The sequence below is a fragment of the Erinaceus europaeus genome, chromosome 18, assembly GCF_950295315.1.
Source record: "Erinaceus europaeus chromosome 18, mEriEur2.1, whole genome shotgun sequence".
NCBI classification, from domain to species: Eukaryota; Metazoa; Chordata; class Mammalia; order Eulipotyphla; family Erinaceidae; genus Erinaceus; species Erinaceus europaeus.
In genome coordinates, this window is record NC_080179.1 from 3,845,273 (window position 1) to 3,865,784 (window position 20,512).

Genomic DNA, 20,512 nt, shown 5'->3' on the forward strand with positions numbered 1-20,512 from the left:
GACTGCCGTTTGCCCAAGAGCCCTCGCCACCGTCGTCTGGTCGAGGAAGTGGGTGAATGAGAAAGTGGGAAAACCCGTGATGCAGACTCACTTCATGTGTCTTTTGCTAAAACCTTTGCATTTTTTTTTTTCTTGAAGAGCTCCTTGAACAATTTAAGCCCCGTGTCAGAATTAGAGCATTTTACACCTCTGAAACATTAAAAGCTTAAGTTAGGGCAGGGGGTAGATAGCATAATAGTTCTGCAAAGAGACTCTCATGCCTGAGGCTCCAAAGTCCCAGGTTCAATGCCCTGAACCACCATAAGCCAGAGCTGAGCAGTGCTCTGGTAAAAAAAAAATAAATAAATAAATATAAATAAATTATTAAAAAAAAAAAGCTTAAGCTAGAGAAAATATGTCTACTCAGAGCTATGGTCTAGGCCGTTAGAGAGCTTGAAGTATTAAGTCTACCCCCCCCCACACACACACGTTAAGTTAATGGCGATTTATGAGATTATAAACTAATAGGATTATAATTTCCCACCAGCAGGTCTGTGTCCCACCCCACCCCATGCCTCTAGGTAACCACTATAGTTTTCCAGAGTCTTGGCTACGAGTTGACTTTTTGTATGTTTTCAACTTCCTGTGTTCAGTTTCCTGAATTCCACGTCTGAGTGAAATTCTGTAGCTGCCTTTTACCTCCTCACTTACTTCACTGTTGCTTTTGTATTTTTGCTGAAGCCCATTTCAGATTTTCAAGATATTTATAATTGTTTGTTTTCTTTGCAGAGATGTGAATGAGAGAAATACCGTTAAAGGGTACGTGAAGGAAGGGCTTTGCTTTGTACTTTGCATTGTGCTTTGCCATATTGCTCAACGGGTGGATAGCGCCCAGCCTTTTCCATGCGTTTATCCTGCCTTGTCTAGGTTTAGAAAGTTCAACATCTTGGGCACAAATACGAAAGTGATGAACATGGAAGAGTCCACCAATGGAAGTCTGGCTGCAGAATTCCGACACCTGGTAAGGAGACGAATGTGTCCAGATTCTGGTTCCTGTGGAGGGTGCTCAGGGCACCGCATAGGGCAGGCCTTTCGAGACTGTGTGCCCTTAACCCAGTGCAGCACCGCCTGACCCCAGGGCAGAAGGACCTTTTGAGAGTGTGTAGCTGGTGACTTCCAGAGAGGGAAGTCGGTCCCCCAACCCTCAAGACCATTCACTCTGCTTTCGGCCATCCTCCCCTCAAAGAACTTCTTTTTCTCTCTTTCTTTCTTTTCCTTTTTTTTTTTTTTCTGCCTCCACTTCTCCTGGAGGCCATCTTTTTTCCATTGTTGTTGCTGCTGTTATTGCTGTTGTTGTTGTTGGATAGGACAAAAAGAAATAGAAAAAGAAAGGGAAGACAGAGAAGGGGAGAGAAAAATAGACACCTGCAGACCTGCTTCACCGCCTGTGAAGCGACTCCCCCCTGCAGGTGGGGAGCCAGGGGCTTGAACCGGGATCCTTGCGTTTGGTACTATGCTTGGTACTTAGCCCAGTGTGCTACCACCACCTGGCCCCCTGAGAACTTCTTTAAAAATTTTTTTATTAATGTCTCAGTAAAGATTACCAAGACTGTAAGATAGCAGGGGTACAGTTTCACACAGTCCCCACCCCAGAGTTCTGTGTCCCACCCCCTCCACTGGAAGTTTCCCTGTTCTTTATCCCTCTGAGAGTGTGGACCAGAATTCTCCGAGACCTGCTTTTGGGGGGCACTGATCTCAGCAGAATATCCCGTATCCAGAATATCCCTGAGATCCTGCAAGGGGAAGGCTCCTGGGGCTCCTTTAGTCTCTCCTGGACCCGCATTCTGCTAAGTTCCCTCTCTGGTTTGCTTCGTAACGTTAAAACGTTAGTCACCCTGTCCCCTTTACTAAGACGGACTGTTCTCTTGCAGCAACTGAAAGAACAGAAAAATGCCGGCACCAGAACGAATGAGGTGAGGCCTCTCTGCGGGATGAGTGAGTCTGGGTGGAGAGCTGGCTGGGGGCCTGGCGGCCGGGGACGCGTTTTGGAGGCTGTCAGACTGAGCTCAGAAGGGAGGGCAGCAGCTGAGCGTGGGCGCTCGGTGCATCCCCAGCGACAGTAAACCCTCACTCTGTGTTCATCCTCTAATGTTGTCTGGGACGTTGCACATGGATTCCTTGCTAGCTGGGTCAAGAAAGATGGGGTGGGGAGGGGGGCACCCACCGAGCGGTGGTGCGCCTGGTTGAGCGCACATGTTATAATGCACAAGGACCCAGGTTCAAGTCCCTGGTCTCCACCTGTGAGGGAAACATTAGCAACTGGCACAATCTTTTCAAGAGTAAATGATACAAATAAAAACTTCAAATAAATTCCAACTTTCCCCCACCTTAAGAAAGTACATTGTCTGAAATTTAACATAGCATCTCTAATTCTAGCTACTAAAGTTTCTTTCACTGCAAAAACAAAACAAAAAAGAAAGGAAGAAAGAAAATAATTTGATGAGGGGGGCCAGGTGGTGGCGCACCTGGTTGAGCGCACATGTTACAGTGTGCAGGGACCCGGGTTCAAGCCCCCAGTCCCCACCTGCAGGGGGAAAGCTTTGAGAGTGGTGAAGCAAGTCTGCACGTATCTCTCTGTCTCTCTCCCTCTCTATCTCCTTCTTCCCTCTCAATTTCTTTCTGTCTTATCCCATAAATAAATAAACACAATAAAAAATCTAAAGGAAAATGTATTAAAAGAAGAAATTGATGAGACGTGGGAAGGATTTAGCTAGCTTTTGCAGGGAAGTACTCTCAGAGCCGGAGGACCAAGAAGCCGTGTTATAACTGTCATGCCCGGAAGGGTTTTCCTGCCAAGGAAAGGCCCACTCAGTGATCGTGCCTTTCTGTGTGCTTTCAAACCACCAGCTTCTTCAGAAGCTAGGTTTGTGACCCATTAACAACTAAGCAGTGACAGTCAGGGTAGAACACAGGACTGGCATGCCCGAGGTTATGGGCTTGACACCCAGTACCTCCTGCTCTGTGGTGGAGCTCTGCTTCCGCCTCTCTGTTTCCTTTATGAAACTGTAAGTCCTTAAAAACACAACAGCAACAACAACAACAAAATACTGTGGGCCTAGGACAGAATGTCTGCTATTCTGCGGTGGAGTGAGTGCTTTTGTCCCCTGGCCCTGCAGAGCGGGCTGTGCTTGCACACCACGACCAGAAGAGGGCTGCGTGACTGCGGGACAGACAGGTGGAGGCAGTCTGTGCATTTTGATCTCTTCCTGGCCTGGTGGGACACAGCTCCTCATCTGTCTTCAGGGACAGCCGCTGCATAACTGTGCTTCCAATAGGTGACAGTTCACATGAGATAACATACATGAAGGCGCTTCGAGGGTCAGGCGCCCAGTTAAGTGTACCCTCTACAGAGTTCCAAGTCTTGGGTTCAAGCCCCTGGTCCCCACCTTCAGGGGCAAAGCTTCACGAGTGGTGAAGCAGATCTGCAGGTGTCTCTTTCCCTCTCTATCTCCCCTTCCCTCTCAATATTTCTGTCTATCCAATAATAAATAAATAAGGAGAGTCAGGCAGTAGCACAGCGGGTTAAGTGCACGTGGCGCAGAGCACAAGGACCAGGCGTTAAGGATCCCGGTTCGAGCCCCCGGCTCCCCACCTGCAGGGGAGTCGCTTCACAGGTGGTGAAGCAGGTCTGCAGGTGTCTGTCTTTCTCTCCCCCTCTCTGTCTTCCCCTCCTCTCTCCATTTCTCTCTGTCCTATCCAACAATGATGACATCAATAACAACAATAATAACTACAACAATGGAGTCAGGCGGTTGTGCAGTGGGTTAAGTGCAAGGACCAGCAAAAGGATCCTGGTTCGAGACCCCGGCTTCCCACCTGCAGGGGGTCCCCTTCACAGGTGGTGAAGCAGATCTGCAGGTGTCTGTCTTTCTCTCCCCCTCTCTGTCTTCCCCTCCTCTCTCCATTTCTCTCTGTCCTGTCCGACAGTGTCATCAATAACAACAACAATAACTACAACAACAATAAAAAACAAGGGCAACAAAAAGGAAAAATAAATAACTACAACAATAAAACAACAAGGTAACAAGAGGGAATAAATAAATAAATAAAACTATTCTTTACAAAAAAGTATAACATTTCTACCCAAACCAGAATACATCATGGAGTGCCGGGCACATGCATGTCAGCCCTCCTTGGAGCTAATTCCGACTCCTGTCCACTCTCCACCCTCCCTCTCTCAGCCCCCTACTTCTGCTCAGCCGACCAGGGCCTAGAAGCCTCGGTCACCAGTTGGAGCTGCCGCTTCCCCATCACAGGCTGTTTCGCGTAATCAAACCCCCGGCCTGGTTCAGAACTCTTGTTTTGGAGACAATGCCGCGGAGGTGACAGGTGTTAATTCTGGAAGAGGTGATGGAAGGCAGGGATGGCATTCAGGCTTTGCAGCTGGGTGTGGTGCGTCTTTGGCTTGTGCACAGTGCCGGACTGGTGGCTGAATCACTGTGTTCCTTTCTCCTCCCTCTCTTCTCTCCGAAGGGGCCGCTCATTGTCACTGAAGAGCTTCATTCCCTTAGTTTTGAAACCCAGTTGTGCCAGCCTGGTTTGGTTGTTGACCTTGAGGTAAGACTGAGCAGGAGGTGGGAACCTTCCCTTATTCTTGGCTTTTAAATGTCCTATGCCATTGTTGGCCCTGTTAATATTTTAATTGACCGGTGGTTAAAAAGATGGGTCTTTAGGGGAGTCGGGCAGTAGCACAGCGGGTTAAGCGCACGTGGTGTGAAGCGCAAGGGCCGGTGCAAGGATCTCGGTTTGAGCCCCCGGGTCCCCACCTGCAGGGGAGTCGCTTCACAGGCGGTGAAGCAGGTCTGCAGGTGTCTGTCTTTCTCTCCCCCTCTCTGTCTTCCCCTCATCTCTCCATTTCTCTCTGTCCTAACAATGACGCCATCAATAACAGCAACAATAATACCTACAACAACAATGAAAAACAACAAGGGCAACAAAAGGGAAAATAAATAAATATAAACGTTTTTTTTAGAAGATGGTCTTTTCCAGATCATGCTATCACGGCATTAGTTTACTGGGTCCAAAAGCCATGAAATGGATTCATCCTTCAAACCTGTTAAGCTAGATGTGCTGGTTGAACTTTGTTCATTTTTATAGGATGGATTGAGATTTATTTCTTTTATTTTTAATTTTTGTTTATAAAAAGGAAGCATTGACAAAACCATAGGATAAGAGGAGTACAACTCCACACAATTCCCACCACCAGAACTCCATATCCCATCCCCTCCCCTGATAGCTTTCCTATTATCCACATTGTGGGATGCAGAAGGTGGAAGGTCTGGCTTCTGTAATTGCTTCCCCGCTGAACATGGGTGTTGGCAGGTGGATCCAGACTCCCAGACTGTCTCTCTCTTTCCCTAGTGGGTCAGCTTTCTGGTCCTTTTCCAGCCATGACATCATCTCCCCAGACAATAGCTTGGATCCACCTGCATATCAAATTTCAGGCTCAGGGGAAAAAAGAAAAAGAAAAAAAAAAGAAAAACTAGTATAGCCACAGGCCCTTTGGACTATAACTAAAATATGCCTACTAGCTATCTACAGAATGGAGACTTATTTCTTAACTGAAAGATAAGCCAAAGACTGTTAAATGACAACAAAGACAAGAGGACTTCACTGTGCCTTTTACTCTTCAAATGTCAGTGGCGAGTGCTCACCCGCCAGCACTGAGACACGGCACTGCTATGCAGGCGCCTTTTCTAGGATAGCGTGACATCCTGTTGTCTGTTCTCTCTTAGACGACCTCCTTGCCTGTGGTGGTGATCTCCAACGTCAGCCAGCTCCCCAGTGGCTGGGCATCCATCCTGTGGTACAACATGCTGGTGGCAGAACCCAGGGTAAGGAGGAGACAGGTGCTTTCCTAGGAGGGTGTAAGCAGAGATTTCTGCTCTAGTTTGTGGGCATGTGAAATGGCCTCTCGGGTAGAGGTCCTGGGTCGGGGCAGGGCGTAGCCCAAGCAGATGGTGAAAAGTGATGCTTCTAGAGGTGTCAGAAGTGAGAACCCTGATCTCCCTCTTTGTGAGCTCACCCCGTTTCCGCCCTGGAAACTCACTCTGAGGCTGGGGAGGTAGTCCAATGGATCTGCAGGAAGACTCATTTAGCCTGAAGCACCAAAGGTCCCAGGTTCAATCCCCTGTACCACCATAAATCAGAGCCAAGCAGTGCTCTGGTGAAAATAAAGCACAAAAAAGTAATGACAAAAATAAGTAAGTCCACTGTGAACACTGAATTAGTGACACCAAGCCATTGCTTGCTGAGGGGAGCACAAGGCTAGCTTCCTGCATGTCTCTGGCTACAATCTTCTTGTCATGCTGTCGATGTGTGTTTCTGTTTAAACAGAAATCAGTTGGTTTGCACTGAGCTCTGACTCCTCTCTCAGCAGACTCACACCCACTTTCTCCACAAGTCCCTTCATGGCTGCTTCACACTTAGTGATATTATAGACAATACTTCAGCACTGCACTTGAGGCCATTTTAAACAATGGTCTCACCAAGTGAAATTACCAGCAAAGGGGCCAGGTGGTGGCGCCTGATTAAGTGCACACATTACGATGCGCAAGGACCCAGGTTCAAGCCCCCAGTCCCCTCCTAGAGGGGGAAAAGCTTCATGAATGATGAAGCAGGGCTGCAGGCGTCTCTTTCTCTCTCCCTCACTATCTTCCCCTCCCCTCTCAATTTCTCTCTGTCTCTATCCAATTCATTAATTAAAGAAAGAAAAGAAATCACCAGTAAGGGGCCAGGCAGTAGCGCAGCGGGTTAAGTGCACACGGCACAAAGTGCAGGGACCAGCATAAGGATCCTGGTTCGAGCCCCCAGCCCTCCACCTGTAGGGGAGTCGCTTCATAAGCGGTGAAGCAGGTCTGCAGGTGTCTGTCTTTCTCCCCCCCCCCCCCCGTCTTCCCCTCCTCTTTCTATTTCTCTCTGTCTTATCCAGCCACAACAACAGCAATAACAACAGTAACAATAACAAGGACAACAGAAATGGGAAAAATGGCCTCAAGGAGCAGTGGATTCATAGTGCAGGCATTAAGCCCCAGTGATAACCCTGGAGGCAAAACAAGAAAGGAAGGAAGGAAGGAAGGAAGGGAGGGAGGAATAGAGGGAGGGAGGGCTGGTGAGCAAAATTCTACAAATATGCCAAACACAGAGCACTTACTAGGTGTTGGGAAGGACGCTTGGTTACAGTGGGGAGAGCTCCAGTCCCTCCTTTTCTTACCCCAACCGGAAGTGTACGCGTTGGACCATTCAGATTTCCTTGCTGCTTTTGTGACTACAAATGTGACTACAAACACACCTTGAGATGGAGGTTTTAGAGCCCCAGGTAAATTTTAGCGAGCAGATGAACTCGCAGATATGACTCTGCACATTGTCAGAGTTGGCTCTGTTTCTCTACTATGGAGACTTCGCTGTGGCTTAGGCTCTAGGAAAGAACGTCTTTGCAGCAGCCTTGTGGGAGGTGCCTGGCTTGGGAGTGGTTGCTGGCCCTGACCCTTAGCTTCCGGGCGTTTTTCTTTCTAGAATCTCTCCTTCTTCCTAAGCCCGCCATGTGCAAGGTGGGCTCAGCTGTCAGAGGTCCTGAGTTGGCAGTTTTCGTCAGTTACCAAGAGAGGGCTGAACGGGGACCAGCTGAGCATGCTCGGAGAGAAACTTCTTGGTATGAGCATTTTAATTCTTTTGTTATGTGAAAGTTGAAGTTTAGGGGCCAGGCGGTGGCACACCTGGTGAAGTGCACGCATGACAGGGCACAAGGACCCAGGTTCAAGTCCCCGATCTCCAGCTGCAGGGGGAGAGCTTCTTGAGTGGTGAGGCAGGGCTGCAGGTATCTCTCTCTTTCCCTCTCTTATCTCAATTTCTCTATGTCTCTATCTAATAATAAATAAAGGAAAAAAAATATATATATATATATTTTTTTTAAAGGAAGTTGAAGTTGCCAAAAATATTTCTACTTGCCCCTTTCCCTACTTTGTTTTTTATTTTGTCCAGTGTAAAAAAGTGTTAAACTGGGAGTCGGTCGGTAGCGCAGCGGTTAAGTTCACGTGGTGCGAAGCGCAAGGACCGGCATAAGGATCCCGGTTCAAGCCCCCGAACCACCTGCTTCACAGGCGGTGAAGCAGGTCTGCAGGTGTCTGTCTTTCTCTCCCCCTCTCTGTCTTCCCCTCCTCTCTCCATTTCTCTCTGTCCTATCCCACAACAATGACATCAAGAACAACAATAAAAACTACAACAATAAAACAATAAGGGCAACAAAAGGGAAAATAAATATTAAAAAAAATTTTAAGTGTTAAACTCTGTTGATTTTTCCAGGTACAACTTTTTTAAAAAGAATTTATTTGTTTATTCATGAGAAAGATAGGAGAAGAGAAAAAGAACCAGACATCACTCTGGTACATGTGCTGCCGGGGATTGAACTTGGGACCTCATGCTTGAGAGTCCAGGGCTCCATCCACTGCGCCACCTCCCAGACCACCAGATGCAACATTTTATAACTAAGTTAGCAGGAATAGTACACCTCACCTTGGGAAGAGACATTGATCTGAGACAAAATTTAAATGAGTCATTCCATGATCTCATAGTAACATTTCTGAACAAGGCCCCTGAGGGAGAGAATTTTTTTTTAATTAGGGAAAATATATTACTTGTGGCTAAAAAATTTTGATAAGGAGCCAGCTGGTGGCGCACCTGGTTAAGTGCACACATTACAGTGCACAAGGACCCAGATTCAAGCCCCTGGCTCCCATCGGCAGAGGGAGAGCTTCAAGAGTAGTGAAACAGGGCTGTGGGTATCTCTTTCCCTCTCTATCTCCCTCCTTCCTTTCAATTTCTCTCTGGCTATCCAATAATAAATCAATAAAAGATTAAAGAAATAAAAAGTTGCCAAGAGTGGTGGATTTACTGTGCAGACAACAAGACCCAGAGTTTACCCTAATGACAATAAAAAATACTATTTTTTATGAGAAAAATGGAGTTTTCGGGGCCGGACAGTGGCGCATCTGGTTGAGTGTACATGTTGCAATGAGCAAGGGTCCGGGTTCAAGCCCCTGGTCCCCACCTGCATGGGGAAAGCTTTGCAAGTGGTGAAGCAGGGCTTTGGGTTTCTCTCTTGTCTCTCATATTCTCTGTCGCCCCCTACCCTCTCAATTTCTTACTGTCTCTATCCAATAAAGATTTAAAAAAAAAAAAAGAAAGAAAAATGAAGTGTTGTAGTCCTCTGGAGGAGTATGCCAGTGCCTGATGTGTTCGCTGCTCAAGGCACAAGCAAGACCACGTCAGGTGGCCCCACTAGGGCCAGCGTCCACGTTCCTAGGACACCAGCACACAGGATGACAGCTGTGGCAGATAGTGTCCTGCCAGGATCTGCTACCATGGTCTTCCCTGTGAAGCAAATCAAAGACCTGTCTGTCTCACAGTCACATCTTCAAAGAATAGAAATATCTGAACTATTTCTTTAAAAAAAAACCCAACAAACTACGTTGGGGTCAGGTGGTGGCGCACCAGAAGTGGGCATGGCTAAGTTCCGCGTCCCCAGTCCCGCTGCAGGGCAGGTCTGGACAGTGAAGCAGCATCACACTACACGCGTCTCTCCCTCTCTGCGTCTCTGGCCTTTCTATCTCTCTCTCGTTTTCCTCTGCCTCTCACTTTTTAACACAAAGAAAGAAAAAAGGGAATATGGCCACCAGCAGGGGAGGAGCTGTGCAGGCACTGAGCCCCGAGGGAAAAAAAAAGGGGGTCGGGCAGCAGTGCACCCAGTTAAGTGCACATAGTACTAAGCACAAGGCCCTGCACGAGGATGCCGGTTCAAGTCCCCGGCTCCCCACCTGCAGGGGAGTCGCTTCACAGGCGGTGAAGCAGGTCTGCAGGTGTCTGTCTTTCTCTCCCCCTATGTCTTCCCCTCCCCTCTCTATTTATCTCTGTCATTCCAACAACAACAAAGGCAACAAAAGGGAAAATTAGCCTCCAGGAGCAGTGGATTCGTAGTGTAGGCACCAAGCCCCAGTGATAACCCTGGAGGCAAAAATAAATGAATGAATAAATGAATAAGGAAATCTAAAAAAAAAAGGAAATAAAGGAAGAAAGAAAGAAAGAAAATAAGGGGAAAGAAAAGAAAAATGTGGGGCCAGGTGGTGGCGCACTTGGTTGAGCACACACATTACAATATGCAAGGACCCAGGTTCGAACCCCGGCCCCCACCTACAGTGGGAAAGCTTTATGAGTGGTGAAGCAGGACTGCAGATGTCTCTCTGTCTTTCTCTTTCACTGTCTTCCCCATCCTCTAGATTTCTGGCTGTCTCTATGTAATAAATAAATAAAAATAATTTTAAAAAATTTTTAAAGAAGAAGAAATTGCCTCCTTCCACACCCTCTTTGGTGCTAATTAAGAAAGTATCTTTCTGTGTTCTGCCAATGGTGGCTTATTTTGTGATTCTCCTGGGGGAGCGCTGGTGGGCTTCTCACCTCTCAGTGTCAGAGACGCTTCAGTCTGTGTGCTGGTCACTCCCAGGTCCCCTGCGTTCATTTCTCTCACTTGAGTTTTGATTCGTAGTCACACCACTCCCTGAATGGTTATCCTCGTTAGAAGGAGCTAAGAGAAGTGCTGAATTCATGTGTGTCATAGGTGTGGAAGCCAAGTGTCAGCTTAATCCTCTTTGGTCACCCTGTCTTCATTTGAACTTTAGAAGAGAAAAAAAAAAAAAAAACTGTAGAGTTACCTGGAGGAGAAACTCAGTTGCGGCAGTAGCTAGAGGCAGTGGAAAATAAATCACACAGGTAGGGACCAAACTCAGGCCCTTCTAGAAAAAGCAACCAGGTTAAACCTCAGGACTCACGTCTGAGAATATCAAGCAGAGTGGTCAATCATCCTTTGTCGGGAGTTGGCTTTTTTTATTATCTTTATTATCTTTATTTATTGGATAGAAACAGCCAGAAATTGAGAGGGAAGGAGAGAGACAGAGAGACACCTGCAGTCCTGCTTCACCACTTGCAAAGCTTTCCCCCTGCAGGTGGGGGTCAGGGGCTTGAACCCGGGTCCTTTCGCACTGTAACATGTCGCTCAACCAGGTGCGCCACCACCCGGCCCCAGTTGGCTCTTTTTTTCGAGAGCAAATGCTCGAATCACCCATCTAGCCTGAGCTTCAGGATTGATTTCTGTCTCCTAAAAAAAAGCCCATTTTTATCCGTGCAGGTCTGAATGCTGGCCCCGACGGTCTGATTCCATGGACGAGGTTCTGTAAGGTGGGTAGTTTATAGGCACTTCCCACTCTTGCTCTGCACTCCGTGGAGGTTCTCCTGCTTCTCTGTGTGTCAGCCGCTTCACCGTGTGCTCACCCATGGAACCCTTAGAAAATCCTTTGTTACCTGCATGGGAAAAAACTGGTCTCCAAGAGTTAGTCTGACAGGGAACACCTGCCTGCCTGCCTGCCTGCCTGCCTAACATTCTCTGATACCTGAGAGGAGTCTCTGTCTGCTGATGCCTGTTCCTTGCCTGGCAGCTTGTCCATGTGACCGTCCTGTCCATGTGAATGTGTGCTCTCCGCCACAGTGTGTCCAGCCTGGTGGCCACAGGAAGGCCCCCAGGGCTGCTCAAGCAGGGACCCCCTGAAGGGAATCCGAGGCCTAGTGGAGCCGGGACCAGACAGTCCTGGCTCTGTCTAGTGCAAGGGCTTCATGACTCATGCTGTAGATCCTTCATTCGTCCCCCGACTGGTCTGCTACAGTTTGCAGGGGGAGAGGGGCCTGGGGGAGGGGTTGCTGCCTGAGTGCTGGGGAGAGGCAGGCTTGGCTCAGAGCTGGGCAGGGTGTGCTGACCGATTACAATCTGATAGTGGAAGGAGAGTGAGTGATTTCTGATGTCTTTGTTCCTAACATGTATGTTTGTGTACTTGTAGGAGAATATAAACGATAAAAACTTCTCTTTCTGGCTTTGGATCGAAAGCATCCTTGAACTCATTAAGAAACACCTGCTGTCTCTCTGGAATGATGGGTAAGGGCTCCTGACAGATGCATTTTGAAACTTGGTTCTGGCATTATACCTCCTTACTGCAAGGCTGAACCACGTGCAGCCTGGACATCATTTTGGACAAGACGTGTGTGTATCTCACAGAGATTTGTGCTTACAGACTCCCTTCTCACTGATAACTTCCTGATAGTGAGGCTTCACAAGCTCAAACCTAGACTTCCGTAGTACCTGTGTTTCCAGAGCTAAATGAGAGAAAGCTTTGAGTGACCTTCATGGTTATGTGTATACAGATTACATAAGCACTGATTACACCTGGGAGGGAGTAACACATTTTGTTTCTAACTTGGAAAATTCTGTCTAATTTATTCTTAAACTCAGCTGGTGTCTCAGCAAGGATATAAACGTTTGTGCATGTGTGGAAAACTGGGAGTGATTTCACCATTCCAGTTTACCAGCTTGTTCAGATAGACAAAGGAGAGAGAGAGAGAGAGAGAAGAAGAAGAAGAAGAAGAAGAAGGAGGAGGAGGAAGGAGAGGAGAGGAGAGGAGAGGAACAGTGAGGAGAGGAGAGACACTGCAGCACTAGTGGTCGCTAGGCTATGGCCCAGTAGCACCCACATCACGTGTGGTACCAGGCTCACACCCGTGTGGTACCAGGCTCACACCTGGGCCCGATGTGTAGCCCTACCTGGTGAACCATTTCTCCACCTGCAAGAAGTGGTCAGCTATGAAATCATATTATCTGGGGCCGGGTGGTGGAGCTCCCGGCTTTACACACATGATACAGTGCACAAGGACTCAGGTTCGAGCCCCCGGTCCCCACCTACAACAAGAAAGCTTTGCAAGTGGTGAAGCAGGGCTGCAGGCGTCTCTCTATCTCTCTCCCTCTCTGTCTCCCCCTCTCCTCTCGATTTCTATTTCTGTTAAATAAATAAATATTTTAAAAGAATATTAAGAAAATAAATATAAAAATAAAATATAGTATCTGAGTATTCCTCTCCAGTATAAAAGTTGCATGTATCGGGAGTTGGGTGGTAGCGCAGCAGGTTAAGTGCAGGTGGCGCAAAGCACAAGGACCAGCATAAGGATCCCAGTTCAAGGCCCTGGCTCCCCACCTGCAGGGGAGTCACTTCACAGGCGGTGAAGCAGGTCTGCAGGTGTCTAACTTTCTCTCCCCCTCTCTGTCTCCCCCTTCTCTCTCCATTTCTCTCTGTCCTATCTAACAACGACAACATCAATAACAACAACAATAATAACTACAACAATAAAAAACAACAAGGGCAACAGAAGGGAAAATTTAAAAAAAAGTTGCTTGTATCTGTAAAATCATTAAAATCATCCAGCAAAAATAAAAAGATCATTAATCCAACAAGTACTTATTATCAGTGGCATCCTATTGGTAGCAGGCTATTTTATTAATTAATTATTATTATTATTATTTATTACTGGATAGAGTCAGAGAGAAGCTGAAAAGGAAGGAGGAGACAGAGAGGGAGAGAGACACCTGCAGCCCTGCTTCTCCACTCGTGAAGCTTCCCCCCTGCAGGTGGGGACCAAGGGCTCGAACCCAGGTCCTTGCACACTGTCATGTGAGAGCTTAACCAGGTGTGCCACTGCCTGGCCCCTGTGCGCTTTCTCATCCCAAGCTCTAGTCATGTTGAGTCGAGCTGCCATGGAAATGAAGGCCATTCCTGACCCTCTTTCCATCCCCTTCCCCATCCAGGTGCATTGTGGGCTTTATCAGCAAGGAGCGGGAGCGGGCGCTGCTCAAGGACCAGCAGCCGGGCACCTTCCTGCTGCGCTTCAGCGAGAGCTGCCGAGAAGGGGCCATCACGTTCACGTGGGTGGAACGCTCCCAGAATGGAGGGGGTGAGTAAGCACAGTGCCCGGGGCACTCGCAGTCTCTGTGTGTGTGTGTGTGTGTGTGTGTGTGTGTGTGTGTGTGAATGCCCTTCTTTTTTAATTTTGGAATATCATTTTTTTAAATTTTATTAGTGACTTAATGTTGATTTACAAAATTACAAGATAACGCAGTACAATTCTGCACTGTTCCCGCCACCAGGGTTCCGTGTCCCCCGCTCCCTCCGTTGGCAGCTCCAGCAGTTCCCCCAAGGCTGCAGATATGGGCTGACTATTATTTCCACAACTATCTGTCTAGAATTGTAGAGATTTGTCCATCTTTTTTCCTATGGTCCCATCTTCTCTTTCTGTCCAAGTCACACCTAGACCTGTCCCCTCCTTTTTCCTCTTCTTTCTCCTGGAGTTCAGAGCCCTCTGGTCATCTTCCTCTAACATTTCTGGGAGTCTGGACCCAAATTCTTTATGGGGAGCAGAAGGTGGGAGTTCTGGCTTCTGTCATTGCTTCTCCGCTGGACATGGGTGTTGGCAGATGGACCCACACCCCCAGCCTGTGTCTGTCTGTCCCTAGTGGGGCAGGGCTCTGGGGAGGGGAGGCCCCAGGACACACGGGTGAGGGCGTCTGCACAGGGAGGTCAGGGTGGCGTCATGGCGGCGTCTGCGACTCGGTTGAACGCCTGTCTTCATCATGCTGCTCTACTCTAACAGCTGGTGATCTTCTGGCGTTCATACAACTGCAGACCCTAGACTTACCTGCTAGAGCCCCCTGGTACGATGTGGCCCCCACTGTGACTGTTTGGTACTTGTTGCCTAGGACATAACACATTGTGGAGATGATGACAAGAGTCAAGGCCAGGCCTGGAGAGATAGCATAATGGTTATGCAAAAAGACCATGCTGGTGTGGGCAGTGGCGCACCTGGTTGAGCGCACATGTTACAGTGCACAAGGGCCCAGGTTCAAGCCCCCCAGTCCCTACCTGCAGGAGGAAAGCTTTGCAAGTGGTGAAGCAGGGCTTCTGATGTCTCTCTGTCTCTCTCCCTCTCTATCACCCCCTTCCCTCTCAATTTCTCTATGTGTCTATCCAAATTAATTAATTATTTATTTTAAAAAGAATGGGGCAAGAAAAAAAACAACAACTATCATGCCTGAGGCTCTGAGGTTCCAAGTTCAGTACCCCCCTACTACCATAAGTCAGATCTGAGCAGTGATCTGGTAATAAATAAATAAATAAATAAAACAAACAAGTAAACACACACTTAATTTAAATGTTTTAAAGAGACAAGGTCAAAGTTGTTCTTTTTTTTTGTCAGTTTTGTTTTCTGTAGATGGAAGACATGAGTCCCTGTGTGGCCTGTAAGGAATTCTGTGAGGAAACACTGTGTGTTGACACTAGGTCCCAGTGGGGAGGGCTTGTGGGCTTTGTGAGGGGCCCTCAGGACCCTCCGACCTGCCTTCAGACACAGGGTGTAAGTTTTCCTTTGCTGTACACTTAATCTCTATTTCATGACATGAGTCCGCAGCTAAATACATCTCCTAAACCTTGGCATTATCAAACAGAAGCCTTAGTGGCAAAACAAAAACTAAAAAACAGCTTTCTTAAAAAAAAAAATTGGGGTTGGCATTGGGCAGTAGTGCATCGGGTTAAGCGCACGTGGCACAAAGCGCAAGGACCGGCGTAAGGATCCTGGTTCGAGCCCCCGGCTCCCCACCTGCAGGGGAGTCGCTTCACAGGTGGTGAAGCAGGTCTGCAGGTGTCTGTCTTTCTCTCACCCTCTCTGTCTTCCCTTCCTCTCTCCATTTCTCTCTGTCCCATTCAACAACAACGTCAATAGCAATAATAACAACAACAGGGGCAACAAAATGGGAAAAAATGGCCTCCAGGAGCAGTGGATTCGTAGTGCAGGCACCGAGCCCCAGAAATAACCCCAGAGGCAAAATATATATATATTGTTTTTATTTACTTACTGGATGGAGACAGCCAGACACCAAGAGAGAGGGGGAGGTAGAGAGGGAGAGAGACAGAGAGACACCTGCAGCCCTGCTTCACCACTCATGAAGCTTTCCTCCTGTGGAGACCGGGGGCTCGAACCTGCATGTTTGAGGACTGCCCTTATTATTTGTTTTCCTGTTTTAGAAACTATTATAACTCGTTTAGCTATAACACCATCTCTGCCCTACCTCTTTACTGTGGTTAGTTCTTTTCAGGTTCCCTCAAGCTCGTGAACTCAGCAGTGTTTGTCTCTTTCTCCTATAGTCTGTGGGGCTCATTGAAACTTTTCACCTTTTTATTATTATTTTCTTTTAGAACCTCAGTTCCATGCAGTTGAACCCTACACCAAGAAAGAGCTTTCTGCTGTCACGTTTCCTGATATTATTCGCAATTATAAGGTCATGGCTGCAGAAAATATTCCGGAGAACCCTCTGAAGTTTCTGTATCCAAATATAGACAAGGATCATGCCTTTGGAAAGTACTACTCCAGACCAAAGGAAGGTAAGTGGAGAGAGCATACGCTCCCTGCCCTGGCGAGAAGTAACGAGGGTAGTTATTCCTGGTGACTCTGTTCTTGTTGGACCACTCTCTGAAAGCTTTCTTTTTTCTTTTTGAAATATATGTGTGTGTGTGTGTGTGTGTGTATCTCCAGGGTTATTGCTGGGGCTCGGTGCCTGCACCACGAATCCACCGCTTCTGGAGGCCATCTTTCTTCCCCCCTTTTGTTGCCCTTGTTGTTGTAGCCTTGTTGTGGTTATTATTGTTGTTACTGATGACGTTATTGTTGGATAGGACAGAGAGAAATGGAGAGAGGAGGGGAAGACAGAGAGGGGGAAAGAAAGACAGACACCTGCAGACCTGCTTCACCGCCTGTGAAGCGACTCCCCTGCTGGTGGGGAGCCGGGGGAACCGGGATCCTTAGGTGGGTCCTTGCGCTTTGCGCCACGTGCACTCAACCCGCTGCACCACTGCCCGACCCCCTTTTTAAAATATATTTATTTATTTATTTATTTATTTATTATTGAGTAGAGATGGAGGGAAATTGAGAGGGGAGGGAGAGATACAGAGAGACCCCTGCAGCCTTGCTTCACCACTCGAGAAGCTTTCCCCCTGCAAGTGGGGACCAGGGGCTTGAACCCAGGTCCTTGTGCACTGTAATGTGTGTGCTCCTCCAGGTGCACTACTGTCTGGCCCTGAAGGTTTTTCTGGTGACAAGAAGAAGCTCAAATATGGCCATGGCCTCCTCTAAGTACAGGGCACCAGCGCAGTGCCCACCCATGTGCTTTTCATCAGTAAAAAGTAGTTTTTCCTCCTCACCTGCAGGGGAGTCACTTCACAGGCGGTGAAGCAGGTCTGCAGGTATCTGTCTTTCTCTCTCCCTCTGTCTTCCCCTCCTCTCTCCATTTCTCTCTGTCCTATGACAACTTCAATAACAGTAATAACTACAACAAAACAACAAGGGCAACAAAAGGGAATAAATAAATAAATATTTTAAAAAGTGGTTTTTCCAAAGTAGTATAATCACAGAGAAATGGAAATAGAATATGGACTGACCACTAAGAAGAAATAAGTAAACACTATCCCATTTTAAGAGTACTGGCAGAGTTCATTTTGGGCCCAGTGTGTGTGAGTCCTGTTCCTCAGCCAGCACTGACATGCAGTTAAGGGAGCTCAGGCGACACCCCCCAGATGGTTTAGGACACACCAGCACAGTAAATTATAGCAGGATCAGAAACCTTAAGGTTGGGGGGTGCAGGCAGCCCTGCACCTGGCTAAGTGCTCACATTATAGTGCACAAGGGCCTGGGTTCAAGCCCCTGGTCCCCACCTGCAGGGGGGAAGCTTTATGAGTGATGAAGCAAGACTATGGGTGTTTCTCTCTCTCTCTCTCCTTCTGTCTCTCTCTCTCTCTCTCTCTCCCTCTCTATCTCCCCCTCTCAGTTTCTCTATCCAATAATCAATCAATCAATACATTTTTAAAAGAAACCTTAAGGTTAGCATATTTGAAGATGCTCCAACTTACCCCAACAGCTGCGTACAATACATTACGTATATTAGCTAGAGAAAGGCTCTTAAACTGCTGAGCCCAGTGTCTGTAGAAGGTCACGCCTTAGGGAGCCAGGCAGTAGTGCAGCGGGTTAAGTGCACGTGGTGCAAAGCGCAAGGACCGGCGTAAGGATCCCAGTTCGAGCCCCCGGCTCCCCACCTGCAGGGAGTCACTTCACAGGCGGTGAAGCAGGTCTGCAGGTGTCTGTCTTTCTTTCCTCCTCTCTGTCTTCCCCTCCTCTCTCCATTTCTCTCTGTCCTATCCAACAACAAGAACATCAGTAACAACAGTAATAAACAACAAGGGCAACAAAAGGGAAAAAATGGCCTCCAGGAGCAGTGGATTCATAGTGCAGACACCAAGCTGCAGTGATAACCCTGGAGGGAGGAAAAAAAAAGCCTTGGAAAGAAAGAGAAATTCTGGGGGCTGGGCGGTAGCGCAGCGGTCTAAGCACATATGGCGTAAAGCGTAAGGACCAGCATAAGGATCCCAGTTCGAGCCCCCGGCTCCCCATCTGTAGGGGGGTTGCTTCACAAGCAATGAAGCAGGTCTGCAGGTGTCTGTCTCGCTCTCCCCCTCTGTCTTCCATTCCTCTCTCAGTTTCTCTCTGTCCTATTCAACAACAACAGCAATAACAACAACAAGGGCAACAAAGGCAAAGGAGAGAGAAAGAGAGAGATTCCTCCCCTTAAGGTCTGCACTCTTTTCTCCTGGTTCTTTGTGTATTCCCACCAGAATTTGAGGAGACCCAGTTAGGGGTGGGAGGGGGTTGGGGTGGAGAGGGCTCCTTAAAATGGCACAACTCTCTAGACGGTTAAGTAGAGATGTTGATGGAAGAGAATGGATAGTCCGTCTGTGGTGTGATTTCTGCTAATGGAAACAATATGTGTTTGCTTCTAGCGCCTGAGCCCATGGAACTCGACGGCCCTCGAGGAACGGGATACATCAAGACTGAACTGATATCTGTGTCTGAAGTGTAAGTGCGCACGGAAGAGCCCCTGTTTGCACACCACAAGCCAGCCTGCTCCTGGCTGGGCCCTGGTGAAGATGCTTATCCTCTGCTTTTCCATTATAAATGCAGCCGCTGTCATCATGCCTGAATGCCTTGGAGAGGCCCTGATTAGATATCCCAGGATCGTCGCCGATCTGCTTTTCATTGTCTTTATAAAACCAAGCAAACAAACAAAACCAAACATTTATACAAACAACCCCTCCCCACCCTAGGCCCCCAAGTTGTATTTAAGAGAACTTAAGTTCTCCTTCAAACGGATACTTTGAAAAGTGTCAATAAAATCAACAAAAATGGATCAGAATGGGAAAGTAGTTCTTTTTAATGGAGACAAGGCCAAAGTAATGGTTGAGATACTTTTTTTTTTCAATTTATGTTTGCTTTGATTTTGTTGTTTCATTTTATAAAAGGTAGGAAAAAAAATTGGAACAGTCAATTTCAGTTATTTGGCCAGCAGCACTGTCTGGGGTGAATGGATGTAGCCTTCATGTAAAACTCCCTGGAGCAGCTCTCTCTGCACACACACCTCAAGGTAGGGATGAGGGCTCCCCGGACGCCCCTCTGGTGAACCCAGAGGCGTTGTCTTCTGTGGGTGACACACTGCACACAGACAGAAGAGGCTCAGGGTCCCAGGTGGCTACTACACACCATGTCTCTGGATTCCAACATGCTTCCCTAGGGGCTGGGCTGGGGACAGGAGCCTCCCGTGAGCTGCGCGTCTCTCGCTGCATGTTACAAGTGTGCACTTTGCCTGAGAGGAGATTGCATGTGAAGTGACGATTCCACCACAGGCCAAAGATGAGTTGTCTGAGTCTGCACCCCTGCTCTCCTGGCCTAACGGCTAACATGTCTCTCTTCTCTCTCCCCATTCAGTCACCCTTCTCGACTCCAGACCACAGACAACCTTCTCCCCATGTCTCCTGAGGAGTTTGACGAGGTTTCCCGGATAGTGGGCACGGTAGAATTTGACATGGTAAGTACCAGGCACGTATGTTCTGGTCTCCTGAGTGTGTGCTGTAAAGCAGGGAGGGTGTCCTGGTGGACTCTGGGCCCATTGCTGTTAAGATTAAAAAAAAACGGGGGGGGGGGAGGCCGGGCGGTAGTGCAATGGGTACAAAGCGCAAGGACTGGCAGAAGGATCCCGGTTCGAACCCCGGCTCCCCACCTGCAGGGGAGTCGCTTCACAGGTGGTGAAGCGGGTCTGCAGGTGTCTGTCTTTCTCTCCCCCTCTCTGTCTTCCCCTCCTCTCTCCATTTCTCTCTGTCCTATCTAACAATGACAATAGTAACTACAACAACAATAAAACAACAAGGGCAACAAAAGGGAAAATAAATAATAATTAAAAATTAAAAAAAAAAGATTCAAAAAAGGGGCAGGGTAGATAGCATAATGGTTGTGCAAAGAGGTTCTCATGCCTGAGGTTCCAGAATCCCAGGTTAATTCCCACCGTGGACCAGAGCTGAGCAGTGTTCTCATTAAAAAAAAAAAAAAAATTTCAAAAGAAGGATTCTGCAGAACCAAGAAGGGAAGTTTTAGACCCACCATGGCAAGTTGGAGCCTACAGTCCTCAGACACTTCAGCACCACGAGGACTCTGCTTCCTGGCAGTCAGTGCCTCCCAA

At 47.9% G+C, this 20,512-nt stretch overlaps 1 protein-coding gene across 1 annotated transcript in view; it reads left to right on the forward strand.

The window, feature by feature from the left end:
- Positions 1–20,512, forward strand: part of STAT1 (signal transducer and activator of transcription 1) — a 55,117-nt gene that overhangs the window by 26,214 nt on the left and 8,391 nt on the right. The window contains exons 12-23 of the mRNA XM_060177554.1: positions 769–798; positions 907–1,000; positions 1,911–1,952; positions 4,513–4,596; positions 5,775–5,873; positions 7,555–7,690; positions 11,216–11,265; positions 11,919–12,013; positions 13,712–13,857; positions 16,152–16,337; positions 18,783–18,858; positions 19,765–19,864. Of these exons, the coding sequence (XP_060033537.1) occupies positions 769–798; positions 907–1,000; positions 1,911–1,952; positions 4,513–4,596; positions 5,775–5,873; positions 7,555–7,690; positions 11,216–11,265; positions 11,919–12,013; positions 13,712–13,857; positions 16,152–16,337; positions 18,783–18,858; positions 19,765–19,864 (1,138 nt within the window). The remainder of the gene's footprint in view (positions 1–768; positions 799–906; positions 1,001–1,910; positions 1,953–4,512; positions 4,597–5,774; positions 5,874–7,554; positions 7,691–11,215; positions 11,266–11,918; positions 12,014–13,711; positions 13,858–16,151; positions 16,338–18,782; positions 18,859–19,764; positions 19,865–20,512) is intronic.